At 55.2% G+C, this 16,522-nt stretch overlaps 1 protein-coding gene across 1 annotated transcript in view; it reads right to left on the bottom strand.

The window, feature by feature from the left end:
- CACNA1E (calcium voltage-gated channel subunit alpha1 E) overlaps positions 1–16,522 on the bottom strand; it is a 403,397-nt gene that overhangs the window by 15,600 nt on the left and 371,275 nt on the right. The window contains exons 36-40 of the mRNA XM_053663734.1: positions 13,542–13,607; positions 9,926–10,017; positions 9,215–9,380; positions 5,267–5,394; positions 328–424 (exon numbers count right to left, since the gene is read on the bottom strand). Coding sequence (XP_053519709.1) covers positions 328–424; positions 5,267–5,394; positions 9,215–9,380; positions 9,926–10,017; positions 13,542–13,607 — 549 coding nt within the window. The remainder of the gene's footprint in view (positions 1–327; positions 425–5,266; positions 5,395–9,214; positions 9,381–9,925; positions 10,018–13,541; positions 13,608–16,522) is intronic.

The following is a 16,522-nucleotide window of genomic DNA, read 5'->3' as shown; positions in this document are numbered from 1 at the left end:
GAGAGAGCCGCTGGCTGTGGGTTCCCTGCAGGCCGCCACTCTGCCTCCTCTAGAAGCCCACTCACGAGAAGCCACACAGTTGCCGCTGAACACAGAACAACACTTCACCAACCCCACGGTGAAGAGCATGGCCAAACACCCTCCGTAGCACTTACGGACGGCACCCCTCCGCGGCCCTTCCTGGCCCTCCTGTCTCATCCTTTCTCTTTGCCCTGCTTCCTTCCTCCACCTCCCAAGCCCTGCTTCCTCCCCACGATCTGGCCTCCCCACGGCTGGATCCCAGTTCCTGTTGGTCTCTAGCCCAGAACAAAGGAAGGGGTGGTCTACCTTATATGCCACTTTGGAGGGACATCTCTTGCCGAGGCCTAGCGGTGGTGACATGAGAGTCAGCATTTCATACATCTCAGTGTAATGGATGCGGCCACTGGTCATGGAGGGGCGGCGAGTGGGGGCGGGGCGGTAGGGCAGGCGGCCGGGCAAGGGAGTGGGGAGAAGGATGCAGACAGTAGGGGGAGACCAGGCATTCCCGGAAGAGCCAAAACAAAACAGACAAAATCATACAGAGGACAGGAGAGGAAAACAAAACAAAACGGACAAACAGGAGAAGAATAGGAAACCTGTTAATCAAGGCAAATCGTACAGGCGACTCCATCCTGGTGCGGATTTATATCGGCCCCACACAGACCCAGGAACGCCAGCAGCCCCCTGTGGCCCCTGGGCCCCCCGTGGGAGCTCATCATGGGACTTGGCTGCCTGCTACTCCGGGTCCTCATCACCCTACGTCCCTGGTCAGGCGCCATGCTCCGTGCTACACGGGCATGGTCACTACTCCCAGGGCTGTGTGCGAGCGGTATAAACCGGATAGACGGCGCTCCAGCCATGGGTTAGCATGTCCAGGTGCAGCCAGGAAGTCGGGCTGCTCTCCTGCTCTGAACATGGGCGGGACACCGGGTACCCCCCGTGCCGTGCGCGCAGCAGGAGCCGGCAGCGGCGTGGGAGTGGGGGGCTGTGGCTGCTGTCAGAGTTGCCCGTTGCTTCCACCTGGCTCTGTGCAGAAGAGGGCTCTGTGCTCCCCGGCATGTCCCGGCGCCACGGCATGCTGGGGACAGAAGACACAAAGCCAGGAGGAGGAGGAGGAGGAGCGCCTTGCATGCCATGCTGCCCTCCCCAGCTCTCCCCTCATGCTGCTGCAGGTTTCATCAGGGTCAAGTTTAAAGAGTCTCAGCAGAGGCAGCTGTTAGCCTCCCGTGTATTGAATCACTCCGACACCATCCCAACCCAGCTCCTGCCCGTTGCCAAGGTTGGCACCTCCCCCCGACCCCCACCTAAGTCTTCTCCCAGCTGCCTGGCTGTGCTCCGCCCCAGGGAGGCTGCACTCCCCCACAGCACTGGGAGCCGCTTCTTTACTTGGCAGACTTGGCCTTGGACACGGCCTGGCAGAGCCACTGGGATGTTTAGAGTTCCCAGGGTCTAGCAGAGTTGGTGGGAAGTCCTAGATGCCCCTAAATACGTCCTTGGTCTCATAAACCAGCAGAGCCCCTAGGCCCCCTTGAAAGTATATGTCAGGACCCCAAGGTAAGAAATGTGCCCTACTGCAGCCTTCCTACCCCCCCACCCCCCAAAAGACCCCCCAATCTTCTTTTACCTACTCTCACCTCTTGCCCTAATTCTTCACGGTTTCTCACCTCTTCTCCTTCCTATAGCTTCTATAATAGCTTCTGGCCAAATCGCTCAGAAGCAGGAGGGCAGGCAGGGGGTAGGGTGACCACAATCACACCTGGTGACGTCATATATGGGACCATTGTGCTACTCTGCTAACAGGAGGCGTGTCCCTCTCCAATGAGGGGAAACCAGAACTCCTTGCTTTTTAAAAAAGATGTCTGCACTCTGGGAGGGAGAGGTCGTTCTGGTTAAATCTGTGGGTGACGGTGGAGTGGGAAGAGAACGTGGATGGCCACACACGCGTGAGCGTGCACGTGTGGAGGAAGTGACAGGTCAAATCGACCTTTGTTATTAAGCCCTTAACTGGTTCTTTTTCCTGCCTTTCCCCTTCCAAAGATGCCCTTCCTCCTACTCTAACAGCTGCTGGTTCTGGGAGGCCGGGACCTCTTTAAACTCTTTTAAAGGAAAGCAACATGAAGGCTCCCTCATGTGGCGTGGTGGCGGCGGAGCGGAATGGAGAGGAGGGGTTCCAGGGCGCATCCCACCGCCGGTGGCGGCTGGGGACTGGGAGGCAAACCTTGCAAGCCACCCTGTAGGGACAGTTCTCTCCCAGGCCCAGAGGTGGCGAGATGACCCGCACTAATTTGTACATATCCTTATACGGGATCCTGCCGCTGAAAAGGAAGCAGAAGTGGGTTAATAGGACACGCAGAGAAGGTGGGGAAGAAACGACAGCTCAGCCACCAGGGGCACGGCCGGAAGAGGAAGAGCGGCTTCTTTCCGGGGCTTGGCAAAGCCAGACCACGGAGACTGAGAACAGAAGCACCGGAGAAGCAACAGCTCACGAACAGCATCACCCTCCGTTTGTTTGCTAAGGCAGTCGAGCCCGTCCAATGCCCAAGAGCACCCGTGGCACCGATCTGGCCCACCGCGGGGCCAGATGCAGGACGCAAAACCTGGCTCAAAGCCTGCAAGTTCACTGTGAAGAGCAGCTGCGAAGGCTGCCGGCAAGTGGCCAGCAGACGGCTTGTTTCTCATAGGCACGGCCGACCGTCCATCCCTCAGACCCGCCCGTTGGACAGGGAGCAAGTTGCGTCTCCCTGCAGACTGTGAGAGGCACAGGGCCCATCAGGCTAATCAGCAAGGAGCACGGCCTGTGGGAGGGGAGCTGCGGAGGGCTGTGCTGCTGCTCGTGGCCCATTTGTCCTCAGCTGAGCCTGGGCAAGTGCTTCCCTGCTCAGGGCGCCTGCCGGGACCTGTGTTCAGACTGTGGTCCTCTCCCAGCGCCACGCCACTGCCCAGCTCACCGGCGGCTCGCTCCCAGCCAGGCAGGACTCCAGGCACCCTGAGTTCTATCTTACCACTCACCCCGCCCTTCCCCACGTGCCTGCTGGAGAGTGCTGGTTTCCTGTGGAAAGGGCACAATCCACTTGATTCATTTCCAGTGGCTAAAGCATCTGGTCCGTTGAGGCCAGGGGTCTGGACGCACCCTGGTACGCACCAGGGCCCCCGCTTCTGGGCACCAGGCCTCACCAGCAGCCACGTGGAGCCCGGGGCTTCGCTCTGTCTAGCCTGCTCTTGCTTTTGGTGTTGATTCCTCCTCTTCCAAAGAGCAGCTCATCAATACTTCCAAGTCTCTTAACCCTTGAGAGGAGGCTAATTTAACCATTCCTTCTGTTTCTCTCACTGTGATGACCCTGCTGCTGTCCGGGGCCAACGGCCTCTGCGACCTGTGTCTGTCTTCTTTCTGAAGACGCCGTCCCCATGTCTTTGCTGGTCCCCCCCACCCCCAATCTCATAGCCAAGACAACGAAACTTGAACCAGAACAGGTAACACTATGGACTTCAAAGCAGACAAAATGAGTTCTCTATTTCCTGTTCGCTCTCTCGCAGCTCACGTGGCTACGTCTCACCAGTAGTCCTTGGGGAACTGCTTCTTCCCAGCAGCCGGAATGAGTGGGGAGGGACGTGCTCAACGCGCGTGGCATTGGGGTCCCAGGACAGTGTGAACCTGCAGGAAGCAGGGGTTTCTGAGAACCAAGGACAACTGGGGGAGGCTAGGGGGGCAGTGAACTCCTGAGCCAGCAGCCGGGTTCTCCCCTCCCAGGCTCCCACCCCGGGGGCCGTCCGTGTTCTGCAGACCGATTTTCCACACTTCCCGGTCACTTGTCTACGTGGTCACTGTCAGTCACAGTAACAGTTCCTCACGTGATTTAATAGAATCCTCACAGTCAGTGTCCTTACCACCATTTTACAGACGAGGAAGCTTCGAGAGGGTGAGTGCCTGGTGCCAGGCCAGGGAGCAGATAAACACAGGCCCAGCTGACACCCCGCAGGGGGCCGCCTAAGCACCCGCCTACTGGAAAGCAGGCCCAGAAGGTAAAAGCCATTGCACCAGGAATGGATTTAGAGAACCCTGTGCCCTAAGTCACTACTAATTGCGGACAGGAAGTTTGGTTCACAGACCTAACGCGCAAAGCAGTGACCCGAGCTCGGCAGCCTCCCGGAAGGACAACCCTGGGAAGAGCCTCAGAGTAGGAGGGGCTCCAGGTGGAAGCAACGCGGCCCATGCCGGTGAAGGGTGGCATTTCCTGTAGAATTTTCAGAGGGGGCCCAGCATGGACGGACTGGTGAGCTAGACCCGAGGCCAAGACGGCACAGGACAGAGGAGAGCCTGAGGTGGGAGCGCTCACAGGACTCTCACCCCATCTCCAGCCACCAGGGCCGACACGTGGCCCTGGAACTCTAAAGCAGGGATCAGCAAACTTTTTCTCTAACGGCTCAGAGAGGGAACCGGGTTGAATCTGCGGGCCATGCCGTCTCTGTCAGGACAACCCGACTCTGCCTCCCAGCGTGGCGGCAGCCTTGGACAGCCCGCAAACGTGGGAGCGTGGCTGTGTTCCAACGCAACGCTGTTTGTGGAACGAGGCTCTGGGCCACAGGCGGCCCGTGGGCCTGCTCGGCCAACCCGGCTCTGAAGCCCAGAGCACCCAACATCACTGCAGAACTACAGGGTGTGAGCGAGACCTGGTGGGCGGGGCGGGGTGATCCCCACAACGTCCCGGCATTTATCCCAGTCTCGTGCAATAAAAATTCACATGTGTTTAAGGGATTGGTTGGAAGGGCAACTTGTTTGGTTTTTTTATATAATTTCAGTTATCTCAAAGTGTACCTTTTGAGAGGGATGAGAGACATAAAACACTATTGTCACTGACCGTGGTGGCCAGATGGCCCAGAAAACCGTAGCCCACGTCCCCACCTCCCTGCCCAGCGACTCAAAGGAGTGTGGTGAGCATGAAGCAGGAAGAGAAGATTGTGGAAGCCCCTCTGGGCTTTACCCCAATACTTGGAGGCACAGACAGGGTGATGAGCTTGGCAAAGGACAGGGGAACCTGTCACAGGTGGACAGAGGGGCGATGGGGGGAAGCTCCGTCTGACACCAGAGCCACGCGGAGGACCCAGCCTCTCTAATGGGCCACAACCAAGAGGACTCTCCCTTCGGCAACAGGCAAGCCTTCGGTGGCTCTAAGGCCAACCTCTTCCCGAGCGCTCGAGAGGCCCCTGACTCGGGCCCCGGGGTGCGGTGGCCGAGGAGCCTACTCACCACGCAGCTCGGTCATATTCTGCCCAGACACGAACAAACTCGTCCAAGTGGTGCGGCCCCAGGATGGACGAGTCCCGAGTCAGGTACTCGAAGTTGTCCATGATGACGGCCACGAACAGGTTGAGCATCTGGGGGGCAAGAGGGCAGAGAAGAAGGGTTGGGGGAGCCCTAAAGCAGAAACCCAGGCTCCGAGGCACACCAGTAACGCCGCAGTCTGTGAGGCCGCCTGCCCTCACAAGAGCCCTGTGGATCCTGCTGAAGTCACCGCGCTTGCACCATCTACGCCACACACTTCGTTGTGTGAACAGCAGCGTTTCGATGTTCTGTGCCGCTTCCTATCTGCCAAGTACTCCACGGCCGCTTTTTGCTATCGGTTCAATTTACGTGATTGTTATCACAGCAGCAGAGGGAGCAGCCGTGACAACAGCCTCAAAGGCTAGAGTAAGTCACGGTCTGACACCCCCTCCCAGACCCTCCCCCACCCTTGCACCACCAAAGCAGCCAACAGAACTGGGGAGATGTCTCAGGGCTGACGGCACGGCTCGCTGTGTGCCGACGTGAAGCTATTCACGGCTCTTGAGTGGCTTCCAAGAAGATCCTCTTCTCCCACCTACTTGTTCAACAACATTTATTGTCCACCCACCGTATTCCAAACAGAGACCCAGGTGCTGGGGCTGGGGACGGGGGGGGGGCAGGGGGGGTCCTCACCCAGAGCCAGAGTCCCATGCCTGGTACACTGCGAGGGCGCAGCAGGGGTTCCCTAGGTGTTGATGCTGGAGTACCGTAAAGACTTATTTAGTATTTAGTAAAGACGGCGACATATTGCAAATACACAAACGTTACAGATTTTTACAAGAAGAGCCAATAAGCAGCAGATGCAGGTTACAGCGGAAACAGACAGGAGTGTGCATTTGAATTTCAGCTCATTTTCACGTCATGAAATATTTGGTTATTTTCCTCTCAACTATGTAAAAACATAAAAACCATTTCTGTCCAAACAAATGAGTGACAAACTGGTGTGGCCCGCTGGCTGTAGGGGCCGCCCTAGACTTACGCAGCAGGCTCGGGGAACCTGCACAGGGGGTTAAACTAGGAGGAAGACCAAGGGCGTGCAGAACGGATGCTCACTGGCTGTGTGGAGGGGGTCGTGGTGCCCGAACCAGGCGGGTGGCAGGGTGGCAGCAGCATAAACTGGAGAGTTAGAGGGAGTGGCACTGACAGGACTGGACGGCCACCGTGAACAGCTCTGCTTTGTGGATTCTGGGCTGCCCAGCACCCGCTGACTAGACGGCTGCTCTTTTCTTGCCTGTTCCTGGTTAATATGGTTCAGTCGAACACCACCTGGGATCCAGGTCTCAGCCAATCCCTGCATCCCATTCCTCTGGGCTGTAGTTGACTGGTGAGCCAGTCGAGGCCAGTAAAAAGGCACTGAACCTCCGGGGCAAAATACTTGCTCTTGCCTGCTGGGCTTGAGTGTGCAGGGACCGCTGCAGGCTCTCAGGGCCATAGGCTGGGGGTGTTTGAGAAAAGCTCCCGTGGAAAAGTCTGGAGCAAGAGAACAATCAACAGAAAAAGCCCCCTGGTCCTGGCGATGTCCTCGGAGCCCCATGTCCTGCATGCTGAAACCTGCCTGCCCTGCCTCAGGGCTCCTCCTCGCCTGCAAAACCCTGTTCTGCTTCAGCCAGACGTAGCGGGGCCTCATGTCACGTGCAAGTGAGAGAGTCCTGCCTGACAGAGGCCAGTGTGCCGCCGGGGCTAAGAGACCAGGAGTCCCTGTTGCTGACCCCCCGGGGTAAGTGGCTGGGTGCACAGAGGAGCCACACGTGCAGGCTGAGTGGACAAAAGAAGGACAGTGTGTGGGAGGGACCTGGTCAGACTCTTCTCTGTAATACAGAGACTGTTGGCCCCATCATAATAACTACTCTTCCTCTTCCCTCTGTCCATCCATCCATTCAGAATGTAAGTGGATGCCTGGGGTCCTGCCTCAGGAGGGTGAGGGACACTCCTGGAGGGGAGGGAGCAGAGAGAGTCCAGGGTGCTAACCAGCCACCGGAACAAGCCTGAGCTGCCTTCCTCCAGAACGCACTGGTGTCCGAGGGAGAGAAACATCCCTCTCGGTTAAGCCGCCGCTGCTCTGGGAGCTGCGTCTCATGCAGTGGGACCTGATCCTAGCTGGGGCCTTTCTTCCTACGGCCGACGTTGGAGCCCCAGTGAGTATATTCAATGGCTGCATGGATTCTAAAGGGTTTCCCATGTATCCACACACATCTTCTACTCTCCTTTCTCGGCACCTATTATTAATGTTGACAAAGGCTCATAACTATTTATTGCTTTACATTTGCACGGCCTTTTATACTGGTGTGCACATCCACACCCATTGTTTGTTTCCAGTCCGCTGGAACTCTGCAGGAGGCAGCTTTAATTGCCGACAGGCCTCAAAGACACAGTGCTTCCTACACAGGTGGGCATTCCCAGCTCCAAGCACACGGCCCAGCATGTCGCAGCGCATCAGTAAATCTTCCTGGACAGTGGCTTGGAGCTGGGAACTGCTGTCCAGTGGCTGTGTGACTGGGAGTGACTCACCCAAGGTCACAAAGCCGGGCTCCTCAAGGGCTGAGATCTGAAAGCAGATCTTCTCCAGCTGAATACAGCCTCTTTAAAAAGAACATTAACGTGAATTATGCAGCACCCTCCAGCTCAAAATTCTCACAGCACCTTCCTGGTCTCTAATTAATTTTCCAGCTATTATCTGTGGTTTCTTTTACATATTTATTATTAAACGCTTACACCCTGAAGAACAGAACTGAGGTGTCTGCACGCCCTGCTTTCTATATACCCCATTTCACCCCGTCCATAAGCACTGAGACCCCTGTAGGCCTTTAACCCTTCCACTGTAGGTGACCCCGACTCCCAGCTTTCTCCCAGTGCCTAGCCTTTTAATACCACTCAATACAGACGTGTTGACTATGTGAATGAATCAACCGAAAACTCCAATTAATACCATTCTAAATTGCTTTTTAGTGATTTTCATTGTATAGTCTACTTCCACATTTCTAAATAGGGTACTGTTTTGTGTGTTAAAACACATGCCTCCACTCACCACGCAAATAACGCTCATCATCAAGCCATTTTCCCTCCCACCCTCCAGAAGCTGCACCAGCAGCAAAGCCCAGAACGCAATGTGGCTACTAACACAGCAGTTAGTTCACTCTCTGCACTTGACCTGCCGGTCACCCTTCGTCTGTATGCAAGCCACGTCCCACACCTGAGAGGTGGCCCCGTGGCGGGCCCCCTTCAGGGGCACGTGAGAAGTAGAACTGCCTGGATGAGGGACAATCAAGTCACTTTTTGACGTACGGCCACGAAACCGTGTGCCTTCCAGAGGCACTGTGTCAGTTTCCGACTTTGGTGCAGCGGCGTTTGCGGCCGAGCTGAGCCGGGGGCTGTCGGGGTGGCCAGAAGTATCCCTCCACCAAGCCAGCCAGCCGTCACCAAACTCAATAGCTAAGAATTGCACCTATTACATGTGTATCATCATCATTCTACTCTTATTAATACTACCACCTTCTTTTAAACAGTTTAAAGGTCCCCAGAGAGAGAGAGCGTGGATGTTCTTGGTTGTACTTATAGAATGTCCGAGGTACAGGAGAGAAAGGATTTACTGTGGGTCACACAGATTCATCAGTAAGCGCACTGCTCTGTTCCCTGGCCTCTGCGCCACCCACCGCCCCTTCTCACCGACTCCTCCTCCGGATACAGCACCGGCTTCTCCCAACCGCGGGCCCTCACCCACCAGGAGGCGATGGGCACCGTGCTCCCAACAGTTCTCATGAGGAAAACCTGGTTCTCCACACTGTGGGCTGGTGCATGTGTGTGTGTGTGTGTCTGCCCACTGGGGGAGACATCTCGTGTCCGTCTATCAGAGGCCAAGAGCACAGCGTCACTCACCAAGAAGGAGCAGAAGAAGATGAAGGAGACGAAGTACACGTAGGCCAGGTCGGTGCCACAGCGCTCGCTCTCGCTCTGCCCCGCCGGCGCCGTGGTGTCGGGCTCACAGCCCTTCTCCCCGAGGCAGGACAGCATGATCTCCTGCCAGGCCTCCCCGGTGGCGCTCCTGAGCCCGGAAGACGACGCTGCGGTCATCAGCGGCAGGTCTGCGTGCCCTCTCTGCTCCTCGGCCCTCTTCCCCCAGCTCACCCAGTCCCTTCTCTTGCTGCAGAGCCAGCAGGTGTAGTTGTGCTCGGAGGTAAAGAGTGCCCGTGGGGGCTCTCCGGGGTCCTGCCCCCCACCCACTGCCCCTTCATCTTTGGAAGAAACTCTGCTGACGGTGTTGGGACTCTCTGGGACCTCACATACACCTGGCCATCCAAGGTCTCAGGCCTTAAAAGGAATTTGATCAGCAAGAAACCATCCTTGCCTTCCCTGAGAGCCCTAAAGGACACGTTCAAGGTGCAATTTGTAAATTAACTACTGAGTCAAAGACAGGAAACTTTCTAATGTCACCATCACCAGGCAGTTTTGTGGAGGCATTGTCCCCACCCCCCCTGCCCTGACTCCGCTATTACCCTGATAGGAGCAGAGCAAGCAGAGTGGAGACAGAACAGCAACGGGGTCCCCTGGGCAGGAGAGTCCACCTACGACAGTTATGTGTCCAGGTACCTGAAGAGCAGCATGAGGGACCCAAAGAAACTCCGGAAGTTGTTGTGCCGGTTGATGTGACTCTCCTCGTCTAATTTGATGTTTCCAAACACCTTGAGGAGAAAGACAGCAGAGAGCAGTGAGCATACTGGGCTGAGCGATGCGCCAGCGCATGGTGCTAGAGGCACCTGCAGGGCTGGCAGGTCTGCATGCGCGGCTCCCCCTGAAGCAGACGACTCAAGGCAGAGAGGCTGGTGGGCCCCAGGCTCTCCACCTGATAAGGAGTGAGAAGAAGACCACAGGAGGCAAGATCTTTCGGAATCACTGCCTGTAAGTAGTTCTGCCCACAGCTAATTTGGCCTCTTTATTTCCATTGAACCTGGTATCGAGGTACTCGCCACGGTGCTAGAGCGGCCTGCCCCAGACGCTGTCCCACCGCAGGACTGTCCTGTGGTCTTACTGCAGGACTCAGGGAGGAAGCTACCCTGCTCTGCCGGTCTCGGGCAGCGATGAGGGGATCCCTCTGTCTGTAGAGGCCTGGGAAGGGGCTGCCCTGATGTTAACACGCAGTTTAGGTCAGAGGGGCATTTCTATCTTCCTCGCTGTGCTCCTCACCAGACTCTATGTTCAGAAGGTCGATAGGCCTATCAACTGCAGTCCAGGCCAGTGGGATGAAGGAAGTCACAACTGGATACTTGAAAGAGGGCAAAGGAAATGGATTTGGGCACATCTGGCCAGAGTGAGCTTACTCATCTGTCATTGGTAGCTGAGGATATAGTCACCATGCAAACCCATGTACAAAAGGGGGGAAACCCGGAGGTCTTCCTCTGCAGACAGTGAATAAAGATCGACTCAAACACAGTGCTCCCAGGAGCCAAGGTCAACCCCAAGTCTCTTTGGATGAGAAGGGTGCCCGCCCGTGTGCACTGGCCTCCCCAGCCGTGCTTCCGACATCAGGGTCTACTCTCGAGAGTCACTCTTTGTACAACTGAAGGCCCTCAGGTCACTTTTCCAGCAATTTTCAGCCCATATTTAATATGCCTCCATTTATCAAATATATGCTAAATGCAACATGTTTTCTCCCTCCCTAACAGTTTTCAGGACGTGCAATTGAAGAACAATCTCTGCCCCCAGCTATTCTGCTCATATAACTCCCACTGACACCTGCTTTGGGAATTTGTTCTTAATGCTGTTTTTCAAAACCCAAATACTCCTTGTCTCTTAGGGGGAATGGAGGGGGCAGCCTAGGCAGCACTGGGGAAGTCGGGGAGGAAGAAGATAAGAAAGCAGAGGGCCCCCCAAAGGACCAATGCATTGAAAACAAATCCCGACCTATCATACATAATTCTGGAAGCCCTGGGAGCAGACTGTCAGGTTGCTCTGCCTGTGCTCACACTGCCGTCTGTCTCCACTCTCTCACTCAGAATTCATGAGTTACCCCTGACTCCACTAAAGTGCATTGGACATGAGTATTTCTTCCCTATGACACGCTGAAGCCATCACTGCCACTTTCTCCAACACCTTCTCCGACCATGAACTGGTTTGGGGGCAGGCTGTGATTTTGCATGAGGTAGGTGGATAACAGCCAAAGAAACCAAAGCTTATGCTGAAGGAACGCCAAGAAAAATTTCAAGTGTGTATTTATTGTGAAGGTGGTCTTGAAGTTTATTTTTCTCTTTAGCTTTTCACTTAGTCCTTGTTACTGAACCCAATCTCCCACATCAAATGGGTGCAGAAGAGAAAGAAGGGACACTGGGATCCACCAGGAAACTGCCGGAAAGTACAGGTTTAAACCCGTTTCCGCCTGGAATCACAGCACGTCAGAACCAGGAAGGGCCCGTGAAGCTCCCCATTCAGCCCCTGCACTGCACAGGGCGGGGTGTTGAGCCCGGACAGGTCCTGGGACTGGACTCAGTCTGCACAGCTCACCAGCAGTGCAGCTGAGGTTGAAAGCCTCACCCCTAAGGATGCACAGCTCCAGGGGGCTTTTCCTTCCCCAGCCAGTGACTCCTTCCTTCCATGTTCAGATTCCTCTGCAAAGTTCTGTTCTTCCAAGATGACTGGGAAAGTGCAGAATGACAGTCCTTCTCAGAAAGACATCGTGTGGCCATTTATCTTTCTAACGTCACTCTGTTTGCTGCCCCTTCTGCTTTAGGGGCCTCTCAGCCTTGTTACGACAATACGAGGAGCAGTCTTTCTAGTTGGAAGCTTTGTCTCTCTATGTGCCTGCGTGATATCTACTATACACACGGTGGGGGGAGGTGGGGGAGGAACGTCCATTTAGCACAGTGCCTGGCACACTCAGGAGTTCAGGTCATGGCACACAGCATTAGCATCGTTATCAGTAGTATTAATAACTGGTGAATATTGGAGCTGGTACAATTCTAATTTATATGGTTTGAAAATGAAAAGAGGGGAAAGAATTATTTTTAAGCATAAGCAAGAAAGAAAAGTTTCATTTGGCTGTTCAGGAACATTTTAATTCCACAGTCAAATATTTGAGAGTTTGAAGGGACTTAACAGAAGTCATCAAGCCACTCATGAAGTTCGCTGGGATTAGCTTATAACACACCACGGCCGGCGTCATCGAATCTCTCCCAAAACATCCTCCGTGAAGGAGAACTCACTACTTTCCAACCCCGTCTCACGCTTTGGGACACTTGACATTCTATTGCATTTTTGGAGAACCAAACTCTCCAATAATGGAGTTAGATGAGGAACAAAATTAAGAAGTGCAAGCAAGACAGAGGAGCAAAGAGCAGAGACTTCAGAGATGCTCTGGGAAGGGCTGCTGACGCCGCCAGCCCGGGAGACGGGCCGATGGCTCCGCAGGCGCCGTGGAAAAGGCAGCTGGCAGTCCAAAGGTGGCCGAACCGCCTGGCTGCAGGAGGCTGCCGCTCAGCTGAAGTTCTGTGTGGGGGGTTCACGTGCCTACCTCCCGGTCAGAAAGTCAGCCTCCCTGAGACTAGCAGAAAGCTGCGTGCCCAGCTGGGGAGGCCCAGGGGCTGCGGTGCCGTTTGTTTTCAGTAAGAGCCCTGCCTGACCGCTGCCTCCAAAGATCATTTGGCCTCTTCTGCTCAGGGGGCCCCTGGCTGCCTGCAGAAATACCCAGGGTAGGCAGCTGATCTCCACCGCTCAGCTCCAAACCCAGAAAGGATGCGGTTACCCAAGAGAACTGTCCGCCAAGCTGGAGGGCCCCGGGGCCTAGGGCTGGGCATGCTACCCGGGACTCTGCGAGCTATTTCCAATGATGCGCCTTAGGGTGCAAGTCTCAGCCATTCGAGACTTAACTCAGGCATATTTTGTATCACGGGATGCAGAACCATCTGACCTTTTTTAGGCCCGGCTCGGCCACGTGAGATCAGCGTGAGCCCTGCCCCCTCCTCAGGCTCCCGGGGAACCCCTCTCACCGACAACACTGGTGTCACCTTCACTGTGGTTTTGTTGTTGTGCCTGTGGAAGGCCAACTGCTTGTAAGTCATCACCACGGTCTCACAACCTCAGGGGAAGGCCCTGCAGCAGACCACCCTGAATACCTGCCAGTGGGAAATCCTCAAGGTCACACTGCAACAAGACCTTGGGAACCCGCCCTGGCTGGTGAGCCGGAGACCACCAGGCCCCGCGTGCGCCCGCTCACCTGCATCCCGATGATGGCGTAGATGAAGAAAAGCATGGCAATCAAAAGGCAGACGTAAGGGAGGGCCTGGAAGGAAAGCGGAGATGTGACCATGACTCAAAGGCGGGCAGCTCTCGGACTCAGCGACCCGAGGTGATGGGCAGTGCGGCGAGTCCGGCCCCGGGCTGACTCACGCAGACTCTCCGGGACGCCGTATTCCCCAGGAAGGCCCTGTGTCGGGGCCCCTTACTCTGCAGAGGTCCACGTCCTCTCACAGACAGGGAAGCGGTGGCCGCAGTGGCTTGTCCTCTACCTTCCGCCGTGAAGGTTCCCTCGGCCCTGAGTGCGGCCCAGATCCCCCGGGAGAGCTGAGAAAGCCCCCAGGCCCGCGACTCACCCCACTTCCCATGCAGATCATTAGTGAGTGGGTGACTGCAACGCAGATTACACAGCGAGCCTCCAGCTGGCCCCGGCCTCCCTGCGCGACCCCTTCCCACACCCGCACTCGAGGTGAAGCCCCGACGGAGAGTCTGGAAGCAAACTCCAACGCTGGGTCTCAGCCGTGTGTCGGACCCAGAAGGCTCCTGCGTTGTCTGATAAAGAACCTCTTCCCAAAGTTTCAGCCTCCTGACTTTTCCACACGTGCCCTGCAACATCCCACAAGGCCCTGCTGGGAAGCCAGGAGGCAGCACCGCGTTCTATACAGTGCAAGCCGACTGCCGCTCCGGGATAACATTTCACTTACGGAGTGAAGGGGGCCAGGGAAGGAGATGTAAGGCGGAAAACCGCCCTGATGGCTGCAGCACTGTGCAGGCATTGGGCAGTCTGGTTTGGGGGCCGCGGTGGCACTGGAATTCTGGGGCGATCTCAGTGCTGACGTGGAAATCCCTCTTCTTCATCATCCCATAAGCCCTCAGAAGGCGGTACCACTATGTGACTCAACTGTGTCTTGAGTGTGGACAGTATGGACCCCGGGGGACCAGTTACAGGCCCTCAGATGGCAGGAGCCGGGCAGGGCTCACCAACAGATCTCACCAAGTGGAGAGCCCTGGGGGGCTTTTGTAAAGTGAACAAAGGGTTGAAATTGGTGGGAAGATCCCCCCTCCAATGAAGTGTTGATTCCCAAGTTCTGTGGGCAGAACGGCTGCACTTTGAGGGGCCACGGGAGGGCTCCCCCTGCTGAGAGGAAAGAGTGGGGAGGCAGGTTTCTTACCACCTGGGCGTGGCTACCTTCTGTCACCTTCCACATGGACCTCCCGCCCTCATTCCACCTTCTCCACGCCAATGGCGCCAGGCCCTAGTTCATCCCTCCCCACCCCCAGCTTTGGGGAGAGGACCAAAGATTCATTCTGATCTCCTTTCTTACCACATTATGAATTCGAACACAAAATAAAGGCAAAGGGGGAAGAACTGAGTGGGGGTCAGTGGTGGAGAACTGGGCGACGTTCGGGGCTGGGAAGGCAGCGGCTGTGCGCTTTGGGTTGTGAGGCAGTGTGTTTTCGGAGGCGGCCTCTGTCATGACAACGTTAAGAAAACAACTTCAATGCCGTGTCCCAGGACTGGTCCAAAAAGGCAACATCCATCCATCACACTGTCACCTGGAGGCAGACTCAGCCGTCTTCACCCCTCTCTGTATAGTCACTGAAATAAGCCAACCATTTGGCCTTCAGTTTTTGACATGCCTCTTCTTTGCCCTCAATAGTCCCCAGTTTTACAGAGAATCGGTGATCGTGACAATATGACAGGCTGACACATATTTCTTAAGAGACTCACCGACGATGCCAGCTTGTTGGGCAGGTTTTTAAGAGCATCTGATTTCAAATTCTAAATCCGAAGTCACCTGAGACTCATGGTAAATTCTTGCTAAGGGTTTAGAGTTCTCCTCGGCCATTTAGCTTTGGAAAAACGGTTTTCCAAAGGCCTCCGTGGGAGCTATCACATCAAACAATTACTCTGGACACGGTAAAAATGTCAAGGTTGTTCGTAGGAGCCTGAACATCCATCCTTCCAACCGGTCTCCCACCTCGCACCTGCAGGTCCTTGACGGAGAGGTGAGTCAGCCGTGAGGGGGTGGGGTGAAGGCCCTTTCCGAATGAAGAGGGTGATGAGAAAGTGCGAGGTTCTGGGCTTGTCTTCTGTATTCCAGTTTGTAATTAAAATACGGGGGGGGGGGGCTAGGTTTACAGATGCACTGTGGCATCGTCTGCGTTAATAAAGCCACTGTAATAATCGCAGCCTGTGTTTCTTTTTCCACATCAACATAATTGACTTTTGCCCACCTGTGTACAAGTAATTAAGAAATCACAGAATGGGCTTTTTAATTTTATCTTTGAATCACTATCATCAAATTTATTTTTAAAACATATTCCTGGGCCAACCATTTTGTTTTTTTAATAAGAGGAAAACAGTAGGCATTTAAACAGCTTTTAGGCCCCCGCCACCTGAACGGTAGCTAATTACAGTATTTGCTACAGCGTGAAGATAATTTAAATAGGTTTCGGAAGCTTCTGTTTATGGGAAGTCTCTGCCATCAGAGTGGGTCTCAGGTACTGGCTTCTAACTGCACTGTGTAGGCACCTCTGCACAGCCTGTGCACGCGCTCAGAGCTTGCTCACCCTGCGAACCTCCCCAGACGCCCCACCGGCACGCGGGCCACACACCCCGATGGTGGGGCTGGAGTGAGTCATCCTGCTGTGACACGGAGCTCAGGAAGTCCTCTGAAAAATCGTTCCGTGAAATAAAGCCAACTGTCATGTCCCTGAAAAGGCAAAGGGTTTGTGACCACAGGTGGCTGGCTCTACACGTGGATGGGGTTGCTTGGGGGTCTGGGAGGCCATGGGAGGCACCATGCCACATGAAGATAAGCTACCTGCCTTAGTGGGCGGAAAAAAATAAGTGAGTTACAAAGTCGAGACGATGTTCTAGACTGAGATTCTATCGAGTAAGACGAGCTGACCTCGGCCTGGCAGAGCTGACCTGTATTTATCTAATACTCTGAACGA

Source organism: Artibeus jamaicensis, unplaced genomic scaffold (genome assembly GCF_021234435.1).
Source record: "Artibeus jamaicensis isolate MK-2021 breed Jamaican fruit bat unplaced genomic scaffold, CSHL_Jam_final contig_327, whole genome shotgun sequence".
In the NCBI taxonomy this organism is placed as follows: domain Eukaryota; kingdom Metazoa; phylum Chordata; class Mammalia; order Chiroptera; family Phyllostomidae; genus Artibeus; species Artibeus jamaicensis.
Note: the sequence above shows the minus strand (reverse complement) of the source record. Positions and strands in the feature narration are given on the sequence as shown.